General features: G+C 36.7%; 1 protein-coding gene across 17 annotated transcripts in view; it reads right to left on the bottom strand.

Annotated features, from left to right (window-relative positions):
- RIMS2 (regulating synaptic membrane exocytosis 2) overlaps positions 1–13,916 on the bottom strand; it is a 434,744-nt gene that overhangs the window by 345,362 nt on the left and 75,466 nt on the right. For all 17 annotated transcript variants that reach the window (XM_085221552.1, XM_085221546.1, XM_085221549.1 and 14 more), the window contains one exon: positions 10,139–10,349. In XM_085221552.1, coding sequence (XP_085077678.1) covers positions 10,139–10,349 — 211 coding nt within the window. The remainder of the gene's footprint in view (positions 1–10,138; positions 10,350–13,916) is intronic.

Raw genomic sequence — 13,916 nt, 5'->3', positions numbered from 1 at the left:
TCGCACTGAGTCCAGAGAGGTGGTGGATTTCTGTATACTACAGACAGACTGAGGATATGCATAATGGCATAACTGCATGTTAGTTACTCAGTAGGTCTTCAAAATTTCAAAGTTTTAAAGCACAAAGAGACAAGAGTTGTTCACAAGGGTTCACTGCATGTCATATCAGGTCTATATTACACTTTTTTCATATTCAAATACAAATATTCCCATTTATTTTCCTTGAAAGAACCGTATTTCAGGTGTTTATAATTGCAAATGGAATAATACTTCAGAAAAAGTATTCAAAATAACTTCAGTCAAAACTATATCCCATTTTTGTGAATGATGATGAATAATGTATAAATGAGCAGTATTATCTGGTACCTCGATTTCACATGCCAATACAGAGATTAAATCTAGGCATGCAGACAAGCACTTTGCCTGGTTAAAATAAAATGCTCACCAAGAAAGGGTGACAACACATTCTATACTTTGTTATTCAGATACCCATATGACATGTAACTTTGTGCTCCTGTGCTACTGAAGTTTTAGGTTCCCCCCCAACACTAGAGTTATATAACAAACAGGAGAGAACACAGCAGAAGCCAGCTAGGACAATCAGGAGTAGAGTACACAAGGAGATGAGAGAGGGAGGAGGGGAGGGAGATAGGCTTGCTTTGCCTAAAGAAGGCAGGGGTGGGAATGGGTAGGACAAGAAAGAAACTATTTGCAATCTTCAACTACATACATTTGAGCTATAGAGAAAACAAAGCCAGAATTTTTCTTGAAGATGCACAACTAATGGACAAAATGCTACAAAAGGTGGGTTGGACAGGATGTAAGAGGAAAAAGCCCGAATAGTTAATAAGCACTGAAAGAGTTTGCCCAAAGAAGTTACAGAAGCTGCAGATTTTCACAACTCACTTCAATGAAATCCTGAGAAACCTGGTCTAATTCTGGATGTAAACCTGCTTGGAGCCGGAGACTGGCCTACACACCTCATCTGACTCAATTTGATCTTATGTGCAGTGGCTTTAAATTTAGAGCATTTTCAAAGATGCTACAGTTTTTAGTGGTGTTCTCAGCTAAGCTCTGCAATGAGTGGCAGGAGACGTTTTGAATGGAAATACCCAGTGTCTCAATATCTCATCTTCATTTCTGGAGAAATACTTCTACTATGCAAGTGGAGCATAATCCATAACTAGGTGTTCTCAGCACATAGGCTAAGAAATTTTTGAAACAGTGTCTGTATAATTTAGTTCCTTTCTTGGCAAATGTCTCTCCTCTGCAGGAAGGACTAAGTAACAGCACAGAAGAGCAAAAGAATCAGACTTGTCCATGTCTCCAGTTTAAGGATTCAATTTTAAACAAAAGAACTTGGCAAAATCATATAAATTCCTAAAAGGTACAGTAGACGAAACAGAAAATAATGACAAAGATTTAAAATACATGAAACTGAAGAAAAAAGTAAAGGTAGCAGTTTTAACACAAAAATGAGAAACAGAAACAGTGACATTTAAACTAAAAATAGAAACATTTAAAAAAAAAAATCAATGAATGAGAAATGTAAATAGCAAATAGGAGAGGTTAAAATTATACAAAGTTAAAAAAAGAGACAAGGCCATTAGGAAAATAAACTTTAAGATGAAAATTGTCTTTATTATTTGTGTTTGGTTATTTACCATATAGCTTAACTTACCGTTCTACCTACTTAGACTGATTGTGCCTTAAAGCAGAACTGTCTGTTGCTAGCACAGTCCTTCATATCATAATAACTTAAAAATCCTGCTCTCTGCCTTCAGTTTTTCATAATATCCACTGCATCAATATTCCTGAAGTTTTAAAATGGACTATAAAGAAGAACTGTGCTATCTCGAGAAATTGGTTACACACAGTGCTATTCTGAAGTGTTCCTGATAATCTTCACTGTGCAGTACCCATAATTTGGTCACTGGATGACGAGTGGTACTACATGTACCGTTCCCCTCAGACACACACTGAAGCATGGGACAAAAGGTTGCTGAATCTCTATCCCTGAGGATTCAAGGCTCAGTTGGATAAGGACCTCAGAAAACTCCTGCAATTCAACATTCTTTGAGCAAGAAGTTGGATGAGATGACCTCCAGATGATTTGGAGATCATCTCAAATATTCAGTGATAGCTCATCCTCATTAAAAAAAAGTCTAGCTATATTAGCCTTTTTCAATAGCTTTTACCTACATAAAATGCACTTGTATATATTTAAACATTCCGCTCTGTCATCAATATGACTTTCTTTTCCTATTTTATCTCTATTCCAAAAATAATGACTAGTGTAATTTATCCAGTGTCCTGACTATTTTTATGCTGTTCTAATATGATCTTCCACTCAATCCAAATTGAAAATGATAATTATATACAGAAGAATTTTAACTGTTAAATATTCTAACAGTCTCCTGCAAATGCACAGATGATCTCCCGCTCTTCATACTGTGAATTATGTTCTAATCTACTTTTTCCACTCAGTTTTTGCCTAAAATACAAGGATTTTTAAAACACTTCAGAGAGGTAGAACTATAAAAAAGTAAAATCATACAAGAAGAAAATTACATTAATAAGACAACAAATAATCCAGTAATAGAAAAGTATTAGAAATAACAAATTTAATAGACAGAAACAAACTGTCACAGTAACACCAACACATACATATTTTACATATAAATATTATATATAATATAAAATATAATATATATAAAAATATAATACATATATAAAATAATATACATAATATATTTATATATGTATAAGAGGAGAGAGTTTAAGAGCTTTAAGACAGTTTTTCTAGTTATTACTCTCAGGCCAGTAGATTCTAATGTTAGAAACTACTGGCTCATATATATTGATCTGGTAACACTGTTCTATTTCAACATAGTCTCATTTTGCCAAATCTTAATTTGCGTTCCAGAATTTCCAAAACTCAAATTGAATGACAGAAGAGATCAAATAAATGCTAAGCACATCCTAAGAACGTAGGCAAGGAGTACACAACAATTCATTTTTCCTAAAAGCTCATTATAGGATATATATTTCTCAAAAATTTGCAGTACAGAATCACAGAATGGCTTGGGTTGGAAGGAATCTCAAAGATCAGCAAGTTCCAACCCCCCTGCCACAGGCAGGGTTGCCAGCCACTAGACTGAGTACTAAATCAGTTTGCCCAGGGCCCCATCTAGCCAGGCCTGCAGGGACCAGGCATCAACAGCTTCTCTGAGTAGCCTGCTCCAGTACTCACCACTGAAGTAAAAAATTCCCTGACATCTAACCTAAATCTCCCCTCCTTTAATTTAAAACCATTCCCCTTGTCTGCTCACTATCTTACCCTTAAAAAGTTGATTTCCCTCATATGTATAAACTCCCTTTAAATATCAAAAGGCCACCATAAGCTCTCCTCACAGCCTTTACTTTTCCAGGCTGAACAGGCACAGTTGCATAATGAAGTCTCAAACACTTCAAATAAGTTTTCTAGTGCAAAGCAGTAATTCTGGAAATTGGTTTGAAGGCATATAAGACTCAAAATCTTCTTATCCACACTATAATGTATGAATCACAACAGATGCACAAGACTTGGTTCAGACAAAAATCTACCTATGTGGTGAAACTTTCGGGATGCAGTTTCTTTTCAGAATCAGGCTAAGAAATATAAACAACTGTGAAATTAAAGACAAGAAATCATCCTTCACTAGATACTTAGGGTTAACTCTAGCTTCTCAGCCACTTACCCGATGTTGATACAAAACACTGAACACACACCAGTAGAATGTAACTAGTGGCAAGACTGATCATATGAGAGACAGTCATTTTGATAGCAAAATTAAGAAGTTATTCAGTCCAGTTCTCAAAGAACAGATCCTAAAAATGTAACAAATCAGTCAAACTTTGAAGATAAGTATTCCATTTTATGGAGAGAATGCACATGCATTTTAATAACAGTTTTGTTGAAAAAGGCCTTATCTGCATGAATAATCAGACACAAATCTGAGAAAATGACTAGAATTCCATCCCATGTTCAGGAGAAAAGCAGAATAAGTCATTCAAAAGAATCTGTTAGAAGGTGCACCTGGTATATGGTATATGTGGCCAAAGCCACACTTCCAGAAAGTATTTTTTCACTTTAAGTGCAAAGCTATCAGTTTGCCTAAAGTTACTGATTCTTTATTGTGTCAGCTTCATAATAATCTCTTACATTTTTGAAAGCTTTGGAACAATGAAGAGTTCAAACATGCCTAGAAAATTATCTGCTGTTTAATATAATTCAAAACAGCTACCAAGTGAAAATAATCCAAAATAATAAAATGAATAACAGAACTAGTTTCTGTAGTTATCACTTGAAAAAAAATATAATACCAAAGTTTCTATTAGAATCACTTTTCTTTTTTTGTCTGAAAAAATAATCAAGAAAATCTGTGGTGTCGATGTAGAAATGCAGCATCTGGGTGCCAGTTCTGCATCAGTTTGCAAGAGAAGTGACTTGAAGATCCAGAAGGCTGAGCTTCCATTCAGCAAGATCCAGGCTGAAGAGTTGGGCAGGGAGGAACCTGATGAGGTTTAACAAGGGCAAGGGTAGAGTTCTGGGGAGGAATAGCTGCATGCATTAGTACAGGTTTAGGGGCTGATCTTTGAAAAAGGAGCTCTGTGGAGAAGGATCTAAGTGCCCTGTTGGACAACAGGGGGACCAGGAGGCAGCAGTGTATCCCTCTGATCAAGAAAGCCAATGGTATCCTGGGGTGCCTTAAAAACAGCATGGCCAGCAGGTTGAGGGAGGTGATTCCCCCTCCTCTCTGCCCTGATGAGGCCACATCTGGAGTACTGTGTCCAATTCTGGGCTACTCTGTTCAAGAAAGACAGGGAACTACCAGACTAAATCAGCAGAGGCTACAAAGATGATGCGGGACTGGAGCACATCCCCTGTGAGGAAAAGATGAGAGACCTGGAAATGTAAAGCCTGAAGAGAAGACTGAGAGGGGATCTTATCAACACTTAGAAATATTTGAGGGGCAGGAGTCAAGACGATAGGGTAAAGAACTTTTTGGTGGTGCCCAGTAAGGGGACAAGGGAAAGTAGGAACAAACTGGAACACAGAAGTTCCATACAAACATAAGAAAAGAGCTACTGTGAAGGTGACAGAGCACTGGAACAGGCTGCCCAGAAAGGCTGTGGAGTCTGTTCTCTGGAAAGACTCAAAACCCACCTGAGCATTTTCCTGTGGAACCTACTGCAGAAAACCTACTGTACCAGGGGCTTGGGCTGGATGATCTTCAGAGGTCCCTTTCAATACCTACAAAGCTGTGATGGTCTCATAGCTCAAAATGACTGCTGTGCAAGCTTCTATCTCAGTGCTGTATGCAACAAAAGAGCTCAGTTTTTCTGAGTTGTACTATCTAGGTACAGGCAATGCCAGTAGCCTAGCCATAGCCAAAAGAAGGGCACAAAGGAAGATATGAACCACGTCATGCTTCCACCAAGAAAATTCTGTCCCACAGCCTCAGGTAAGAAAAGTAGGATAGAACTCGACAGGTCATGGAGATGATGAGGCAGAACAAAGGCCAGCCAGGAAGCCAAGCTTACAGATGCAGGTCAGCAAGGGGCACAGACAGGCAGTGGCATAGAGGTGAGTACCCAAGCTGTAAAGCTCCCAGGCAAAACAGTGCCCCTTGGAGCCTCTGAGGGCTCCTTCTCATGCAGTTTTCCCAGGCAGCTGACCCTAGATTTGACTATGGCATTAACATTGTTGTTCTCATACACCACAATCAGATTTCAGGTGTGCTGGAGGTTTCTAGTGTACTGATAATATGCATGTCATGTCTGTTCTAGAGAAATGCAGAATCAAGTCATTTTTCTGAAAAACCAACTTATTTGAACGTGACAGGAAATCACTGCAATTATTCTAAGTCCTAGTGACCTAGAAATCCTGATATTGGCATACTAATTCTTTATTGCCTGCTAACAGAATGAAATAAATTACATTTCGTGACTGCATGTGGAGGGTCTACACTGTACAGCCTGCAGTTAGAAATGCATTTGCTCATCAAAGAAGAGAAAATAACTTGATGGTTTTCTGGAAGGAAAAAAAAAAAAAAAAAAAAAAAAAACAGCCTCAGAGAAGTAATCAAAATGCAAATCTTTCAAAGAACCAGAGGGAGCTGAAGAATTTTCCTACTTAAACTTCATGTATTTCAAACACATTTGCTGGTTCCTGTCAAACAGCTGAAAATCTCTTGATGTTCAGAGACAAAGAGAGAAATGTTTCAGCAGCTGTAATGGGTAGTAGGTTGCCCAGCATCCTAAAAGGAGGTATTTACCACATTTCAAATCAAGTTTTCAGACAAGTATTGTTTTCTTCCTCTAGAAATTAAATGTTAGTTTACTGAACTGTCTTTTTAAGCTGTTGAAATGTATACTCATAACACAGTTTTATCTATCTGATAGCAGTGTAAGTTCAACATTTTAGCATTCAAATTTCTTAACTGCATAAACCTCATTCTACTGTTTACTGTCTCATTCAGCGTGCATTTCTCTGCAAATAAAGTGCATCTTGTATACCAGTAGAACCTATATCACTATGGATTTTATTTGATTTATTACTTCTGATACAATTTGAATCAATGTAAAATTGTTCAAAACAGTAAATAGTGCCATTTAAATCTCCCTTACTTTCATGACATTTAACTTCCCTACCTTGGTCGCTCACTAATGTAGTAAGCAGGAGCACAGAAGCAACAGTAGCACCATAATCATTATTCTGTTTGATCTAGAAAGGACTCCCATATTATGACAATTTTTGTACAACACTGACTTAATTTTAATGCTTTTTTTTGAGGCACTGTATCTAAATGAAAAAGGAATAAATCACCCAACCATTCTGAGACCCCCAACGTGATTCTTTGTGCAAACCACACCTTCCTTCACAGCTTTATATGCAGGTATATCTGTAAAGCAGACTGGAGTCCTGGAGGACAATTCACACATTCTTATCTTCACCTTGTTATCTGTATTTTTTTTTTTAAATACCATTCCTCTTCTTACTAAGAATATTTTTTGGCATTTTAATATGAGCCAAAAATTGTATTAAGAATAAAATTCTTTGCACTTCATGTTTTGAAAATTTACAGAAAATCATCACCATTTCATCACCACCAAGTACGTTATAAATTCAGACAAAACCAAATAAATGTTACATACCTCCTGTCGTTGATTACAACAAAAAATACTAACATGAGAGAGCAAAATAAAAGCGCAACCATTTTTCAAATTTCATATTCTCATTCCTATATGTATTCATAGAGGAAGATTTTAAAAGATTAAGCAAGAGAACAAAGGTTTGTTTGTACAATGAAAGATCAGAAAGAAAAAAGGCAAAGGTGAAAGAACAGTTCAGTCTAAGAACAAACTAGCAAAAGGAACAGTCAAAAGGGTGAAATGCTTGCAGGAAACACAAAGATTCTTTAAGAAGTATCTTACACAACATCCAAAGAAGACATGTAAAATATGTCTAAAAACATCTATGTTCAAAAGAACAAAGAAAATCAGATACAGCTAACACAGGAAGCTATTAAAAGTCATCTTTCAAGAAGGTGAAGTAGTATCCACTAAGGAAAATGGAAAAGAATGAATTCTTGTAAGCTACAGTAAGGTAGATTCAAAACTGATTTTGTGAAATAATGTGTATAGGCATAAAAGACATCAGCAATACGGGGCTGCCACAGCATAAGTCTGAATTAAATATTTAGGTTTCATGTTCATTGCGATTACAGAGACTTACTCTAGAATCTTACTTTACATAAAGTGACCCAAACTGATCTTTCAGAAAAATGATCTACAAAGTAAATCAACAGAACAGTAATTATTTTTCAAAAAAAGCAGATTCTATATTCAGTGTAAAACATGTCAAACATAAAACATGTAACAAGTGACTGAAAAATACAGTCTCACACTGACAAGATGAATAAGAGGAAAGAGTGAGGCCTGTTTATTTAAGACTTTGAGAGTGTGATCACCTAATAGACACGTGAGCTGACATCCAGACTGCACAAATCTGTGTAAACCAAAATACAGAATAAAATTAGAAAGTATTTGAATAGATTATAGTAAAATATAGGAAAAAAAGCATTAGTAACAGGAAGTCATGGCTGTTACATTTACAAGAATTTCTTCTAGAAGTCACTGAGAAAATGAGTAAATGGATTTTGTTGATATAGCTGTGTTGGGCTTCCAAGCTTTTGAAGAATTTCATCTACCATGAAACAGGACTAAATTAAGTCAAGAGAAAACTCAGCTGGTTAAAGACAAAAATAAATTAACAGGAATAAATTGTCAGTGCTTTTTAACTGAGAGCTATCTCAAATGAAGACCCACAGGGAATCTGTCTAGAGATGATCTTTCCAGCATGTTCATAAATGATCAAGAACAGAAGGCATGAGAGCCAGAGAAGTTTATTACACTAAATTGTTGTTCATAATATTAGAAAAATGCCAACTGAGAGGAACTGCAGAACAGACTCATAATGGTGAATGTGGAAGTGGCCTAACAGAAAGATAGAATTAGATTGTAAGCAATGGAACAAATGACCTAAGAGGGTATAAAAGAATTGCACTGGAGACTTGTCAAGATAAGTTAAACAAATATCTGCCAAGTTTATATCATTCTTCCTGAGAAAGGTCTCTTCCAACTCTAAGCAATGTCTTAAACATCTCATTAGGAAATGATGCATTCCTCCCAACATTCTCTTTCTTTGACTCCTAATACAATGAAACAAAAAATTGCCCTGATTGCTTTTATGATCAGATGAAACTAGTCCAGGAATTATTATCTCTCTGATTAATAGTTACACAGTTTAGTTGTAAAAGCAATAATATGCGAGCTTACTCAAGGTAAAAGTTTCAATAGACTTTTAAAGTGACCTTAATAAAATCTGGTCATACCAAGGCATTTTGAGAGATTTATTCATAATCTCAGTTTCTTTAATCATAAACGAATAGATTATTTCCTACTCTGTTAATCAAAGCTTCAGCCCATTATTTAAGCCTCTTAGGACAAAAAAAATGCGTAACACTGTCGCCTCCCTTCCAACAGGTTAAGACAGTAACTATAGATTGCAATGAATCTATCACAGAAAAAAATGATTTGTGGAAATAAATGATATTGATAAATGATTATGTTAATAAATAACATGATTGTGTTGATTTACAAAATATGCGTTTCCACAAAAAACTACTATGAGTTTTGAGTAGCCAAGAATATTCTACAAATATCTGTCCGAGTCCGGGAGAGACATCTATAAGATGTGAACACTCTCTGAAGAATGAATAAACTAACTTCAGAACAGAAGTTCTCCGTGATTACCTCAGTCCTGCTGAATATTTCATTCCATGACCAAACTCCTTAAAGATTCATTTTGCTCTTTTACCTGTTCTTACATAATAAACACCTATAATGTCAGCTGTAAATCTGTACTGTTAGTGCATTGAATTTTTTGTACGAAGCAACACCTCCTATTTTATTATGTTGCTCCACAATGTCAGAGGCAGATGTTGGTGGTAAGGCAGTAGAGGTTGAACCTTCTTACCAATATCCCGTTACATATCGTTGCCATGTAACAGATGGCATCAGACTGCATCTTACAAGGAAGTGTGGGTGAAGTAGAAGTGTGGAGTTGAATTGCTTCATGCAGAAAAAATGGCATCCACCGACATTCATCAATGCTTGCTGAATATTTATGGAGACCAAAGAGCAGATGTGAGCACAGTGAGGTGGTGGGTGGTGCATTTCAGCAGTGGTGACAGATGTGAAAGACAAGCCAAATTCTGGATGGCCATGCAGATATTTACAAGCATGGCATGCAGCCTCTTGTTCATTGGTGGTGACAATGCAAAGTTAATGATGGCGACCAAGCTGAAAAATAATGTTTTGTAGCTGAGAATTTGCACTATCAAATTGTGTTTTGTACTCTTTATATCTGCTGTTGTTTCCATGGAAATAAATAGGAGGGATTACTTTTAGAACAATCTATGTAGATATCATTTCCTCTTTAAGGGAAATCTGTTTCAGTAGTTAGCACACTTAAGCAAGGAATAAAAGATACTGAGGTGAATTTTGTTGCTAAGTTTTCATAACTCCATACCTTATTTGACCGTAAAGATACTCGTCCTCCACAGCGTGCACAGAATTTAGTTTGGCAATATGAACAGTTATGGCCACAGCCATCAGCAAATTTTGTTTTGTGGCAGATGCCACAGGTTGGGGCATCACCCTTCTGCTCCTGCTGCTGCTGTGATTCTTCACCCATCTTCTTCACTTGCTCCTTATACATTTCAAATTGTTGATGTAATTTTCTGCAGAAGAAAAGAGATCATTAACAGTTGTTTTTTTTTTAATGATTATTTATGCTTACAAATACTCCACAATCACTAAAATTGCCATCAACTTCAGAACACAAATCTGAGAGAAACACATTTCACTTATGGTGCTTCAGAAGCGTAACCTTTAAGAACTACTTTCTTTCCAATTGAACTGAACTCAAGGTAGTTACCCAAAACTCATAATATACAGCACACATTCTAACTGTTATAAAAAGAAGTAACTTTGCTTTAGGACGTGACCAGTTGTGAGCTGCAAATACAACTGTAGGAAATACAGACTGAATGATTCAAGAGCTCACAGCACTAGATAACAAACTGGTTAGTAGCAGGAAAAAAAAATCTCATTCTTCCAAGTTCATTTTTACATAATTCCATTAGACAGATGCAAGTATATTTTGGTAAATTACTTATCCAAAAATACTGCACAGATTAATTATTCTGAAATGTTTTATCAATTATTTTTCAAGCATTGGGCGCAACCCCAAGCCCATAACAAGTTACTACAGTTAAGCAAGTAATTTATTACTCTTCATTTAAGCCATTCACTTATTTAAATAAGGACTATCATCTCAAGCCAAAGGTAGAAAGAAGACTACTTTAGGTGTAAAAACTAGGGACAATAGTTGAAAACACATATACACACACAAAAACCCCACGCATGTCCTGCTTTCCATTTCCAGAGAACTAGGAGCACATTCATAATCAACAATTATGTGCATACTTCAGGCATGCTACTTTATCTTCTGATCTCATATTCATCAAATTTCTACATATGATAGTTAAACTGTCTTGCTATAATAAAAGCTACTAAAAAAAAAAAAGTCTTTTATAGCTTTTTTTTTTCTTGACGCCTCTATTTCTGAAGGTAAAAGATATCACAGGAAAAAAATTTTCATTGTAAGAAGTTAATTTTTAGTACTTGTAGTTGCTGAAAAGAGTGGAAAATGTGACATAGCATAAGAGATTCAATCACAAAGAGAAGACGAAAAGCCTTTGACTTTATTTTTATCCCTGTGATTTAAAGAAGCCTGAGTCCTGAATTTTAACCTGTTAGTATGGAACTCAACCCACTTAATTTTGCTAATTGAGACTAATGTAATCTAAGCACTTTATTTAGTTTCCTATGCAGGTACAAATACAACCAAAAAAAAAAAAAAAAGACTACTTCCTACAAAACATTAGAAAGGTATAAAAAGAAAAAAAGTGCAGGAGGGAGGGATTTCTTTTCTTTTTAGGATTATCTGCTTTCGTGAGATTCTTGAGATGAGGTTATCAAAAGATTACCAGTATATGAGGCCTAATATAGCACAAACTGTAACCTCCTGGAGAAAACTTAAGCTGAGAGACCAGCTATCCTTAAAGAGCTGATAGAAATTAGAGACACAAAATGGCTTCATCAGAAGCATCAGAGGCTCTTATCAAGGCAAACATCAGTACACTCAGTCTGTGAAAAATTACCCCAAGCAATATTATTCACAATGGTTCCCCACATATATGACAGAAAATGTTGATCTTCGCTTTATTTTTTTTCAGGAAACCTCCCCTAAGATACCATTTACGTTACAGCAGAGGAGCCATAGGACTGATCAGGCAGGCCTGCTGCCCATGCAGGAGGCTGGAAGCATGCTGCTTCTCCCACACACCGACAGGATGCCTCCAGCTCTCTCCTGCTGCTGCCCTTCTTCCACAAACAAAGCACATTACTTCATGCTACTTACACCTCTTCTTTCTAGACTACCAGCTCATCACTTGAACTCAATATTGAGTCCACACATTCCCCCAGGGCACAGCCCTCTTCCACTTGCACACTTCTAGAACCTTCTGGCCTGCAGCAGAGGCCTCAAGAGGAGCAATGTGGGGACACGGCAGCCCAGGCAGGCCAAAAGGTTCCTCTGCCTGCTCTCTGAGGCCAAGAGTTCCCAGCTGACTGTTCCTTGTGGAATGAGGCAGGACAGCAGTTACTAGCAAAAAGTGCTGAATGAAGTTGAGAACAAAATTCTGGCACATTTCAATACTTTAGCCTGACAGCAGTATATATAATGGGTAGTTGGTAGTCTGGCCCATTTCCATCAACAACACATGCAATTTCCAAAACCTTGCTTGCCTTTTAATTTTGCCAAACATTATGTTCTTCATTTAAAGCATATTATCTATGCTGAACCTCAAGTTTATTTTAGATCGCATTTAGTTTTGTGGCTTCCTTGTAATCTACAGCCTTTGTTTTTATGATTATTTTCTTACCAGTCTCACTGATGCATAAAAAGCACAAGGCTTTTGCCAAATCCTAAGCCTCATGTACTGAAATAATTTCACTTTTGTTACCTCTTGGGCACAAGCATCTACACAAAGGTCACCGCAACTTTTGCCTGAAATTATAAACTTCTCAAGGTTATACAGAGAAGTTCTCTAAAATGCTCAGTGTTGTAGCAAACACCTTCTTGTCTGCCAAAATAGTTTGTTATTACATCAACATTTTCTGTTTTAAGAAAAATATTACACATTTTGACAGCTGTCAAAAAAAATTAAACACAGAAGACAAAGATCTAGTAAATAATCAGTTAGACTACACACAGTATGCATTCTACTGAGAACCACTTCAAACATGAATAATTGAAACAATAAAAAATAAGCATTTCAGAAAGTTCATTAAAAAACTCGCTGATCTATTTTGTAAATCAATAATAATTTCTTAGCATTTAGCATGTACAAAGCTTTAAGTCAAAAAACTAAGCTGATAACATGCAGTAACAGTACATGTTTAGTACAGTATTTGAGAACATTTAGTAAAAATTGTATGACATACAATTTTCAGAAAACGAATAGCAAATAAAATCCTAATGTATTCACTTTGGCTGCATTTGCAGATTCACAGAATCACAGAATTGTAGGAGTTGGAAGGGACCTCAAGAGATCATTGAGTTCAACCCCCCTTCTAAAGCACGTGCCCTACAACAGGTCACGCAGATAGGTGTCCTGTCAGGTCTTGAATATCTCCATAGAAGGTGACTCCACAACCTCTCTGGGCAACCTTTTCCAGTGCTCTGTCACCCTTACCTAAAGAAGTTCTTCTGCATTCTGTTAGTATGGAATGCCCTTTTTTTTTTTAGGTCATTACTCCTTATACTATTGCTACACACCACCAAGAGGAGCCTGGCCTCATCCATTTGCCTCCCATCTCTCTTTAGATAATTATAAACATATATCTGCCTATAACACTGCTGCCTCAGAGGGCTTAGGAGTTCAGCCATCAGGGAACTGAAAGCAAACAGTGTGAAAGTGAACTTCAGAGCCTGGGTCTGAACTTGGGAAACCCAACCCTAAAGTTTCCAGTCCCTGCACTCCAGCATGGAACTGAGCTAACGTGAATGACGAAGGTCTGTGCTTCAAGTCTAAAATACTGTGCTCTGCAGGTGATCTACATATTAGACCATAATTCTTCTCCATAATACAAATCTTAAGCATGCTGGTGTCTCTGGTTGCAAACTCAAGTACCTTCATCAAAATACAAACAGAAGGTTTCAGCAGAAAACTCCATAATGG

This window comes from Meleagris gallopavo, chromosome 3, assembly GCF_905368555.1.
Source record: "Meleagris gallopavo chromosome 3, MGAL_WU_HG_1.1, whole genome shotgun sequence".
NCBI classification, from domain to species: Eukaryota; Metazoa; Chordata; class Aves; order Galliformes; family Phasianidae; genus Meleagris; species Meleagris gallopavo.
The sequence above is the reverse complement of the archived record's forward strand: the minus strand, read 5'-3'. Positions and strand labels throughout refer to the sequence as shown.